The sequence below is a fragment of the Venturia canescens genome, chromosome 3 (assembly GCF_019457755.1).
Source record: "Venturia canescens isolate UGA chromosome 3, ASM1945775v1, whole genome shotgun sequence".
Lineage (NCBI taxonomy): Eukaryota > Metazoa > Arthropoda > Insecta > Hymenoptera > Ichneumonidae > Venturia > Venturia canescens.
Window position 1 is genome coordinate 22,042,293 of NC_057423.1, and position 1,826 is coordinate 22,044,118.

The 1,826-nt window shown below is 38.7% G+C and overlaps 1 protein-coding gene across 1 annotated transcript; it reads left to right on the plus strand.

Annotated features, from left to right (window-relative positions):
• The first annotated feature begins 374 nt into the window (after nt 1-374).
• On the plus strand, nt 375-1,589 carry LOC122408484 (uncharacterized). The gene has a single exon (XM_043415277.1). It carries the CDS (start codon nt 375-377, stop codon nt 1,587-1,589), a length of 1,215 nt encoding a protein of 404 aa, XP_043271212.1.
• The last annotated feature ends 237 nt before the right edge of the window (nt 1,590-1,826 follow it).

The window sequence follows — 1,826 nt, forward strand, 5'->3', positions numbered from 1 at the left end:
TTTGGGAGCGATTTTCAATTCAAACGCTGGGGGAATATAGCGATCTTTATTTGAAAACGGATGTCCTTTTACTGGCAGACATTTTTGAAAATTTCCGAGTTAGTTCTCAACAAAGTTATGGGCTTGACCCAGCATATTATTTCACTCTCCCGGGGTACACCTGGGATGCTATGCTTAAATTTACTGGAATAAAATTTGAACTACTCACCGACATTGATATGGTATTGTTTATTGAGAGAGGTATACGCGGGGGTTTAAGTCAATGTTCGAGGAGATATGCACGTGCAAATAACAAGTACATGGAATCTTTCGATCCATCACAAGCTTCCACATACCTTATGTACTATGATGTAAATAATCTGTATGGAAGTGCAATGAAAACGCCATTACCGTATCGAGATTTTGAGTTTCTCGAAGACATCTCGAACTTTGATATAAACTCTCCAGATCCGACAAAAGGTTATATACTTGAAGTTGATTTGGAGTATCCGGCGCACTTGCATGACAAACACAAAGACTTGCCTTTTTGTCCTGAACATGGAAAACCACCGGGTAAGAAACAAGAAAAGTTACTTGCAACCGTTTTCGATAAAGAGCGCTATGTTATCCATTATCGAACTCTACAACACTGTCTAAGTCATGGGCTCATACTCAAGAAAATACATAGGATATTGCAATTTGCTGAAGCTCCATGGCTGGCAGGCTACATTGATCTGAACACACAATTGCGAACGCGTGCAACGAATGATTTTGACAAAAATATGTATAAACTAATGAATAATGCAGTTTTCGGTAAAACGATGGAAGATGTGCGCGAACGTAAAAATGTTTCATTGTTAACAGAGTGGGATGGTAGATATGGAGCGGAAGCGATGATTGCAAAACCGAATTTCCACAGTCGCAGTATCTTTGCTGAAGACTTGATAGCCGTTGAATTGCGTAAGCTTGAGTTGAAATTTGACAAACCAATATACGTAGGCATGTCAATTCTCGATATATCGAAAACATGGCTGTATACGTTTCATCATGAGTTTATGACTCCAAAGTATGGGGATAAATGTTCAGTAATGTATACAGATACAGATAGTTTGATATATGAAATTGAGTGTGATGACGTTTATCGAGATATGCGAGAAAATCTCTCCAAATTTGATACGAGTGACTATCCCATTGACAATGCTTACCATATTCCGCTTGTCAATAAAAAGGTTCCGGGTCTCATGAAGGACGAGAATAATGGATCCATTATGACGGAGTTTGTGGGGCTCAGGTCAAAAATGTATGCCACGCGTGTCGAGGGTAAAAAAGATGTAAAGAAGGTTAAGGGTGTGAAGAGCAATGTTGTTGCGAAAACAATAAACTTTGACGATTTTGTAAAATGTTTAAACGAAGAGACTGAAGTGACACGTTGCCAATCAGCAATTCGTTCAACATTACATCAGGTATATACCATCTCAGAAACAAAAATTGCCCTGAGCCCACATGATGACAAGCGTTATATTATACCGGGGACGGTGGAGACATTGCCGTGGGGTCACTACAAGATCCCCATGTACTCAAACATTTCCGATGAAGAGATGCAGATTTAATATCTGTCAAAAATTTGATATAGTTGAAATGTAAATATGTATGTAAGCGTGAGAGAGAGAGAGAGAGAGAGAGAGAATATTTTTGTTCAATATTGTACATTTTTGTGTCGAATAAAAAGAACCAGGTCTACAAGCCCCTTTTTTTTCATTCTACCTGCTTTTCTAAACTCAGACCTCTACAATATAAGGCTTGACCATACGAGTCTCGAGAATTGGAGGGGTATGCTATAGAAAGAA

Bases quoted from the DNA above. Each gene is read 5' to 3' on its own strand.
- LOC122408484 (XM_043415277.1), top strand. From the start codon at position 375: ATGAAAACGCCATTACCGTATCGAGATTTTGAGTTTCTCGAAGACATC.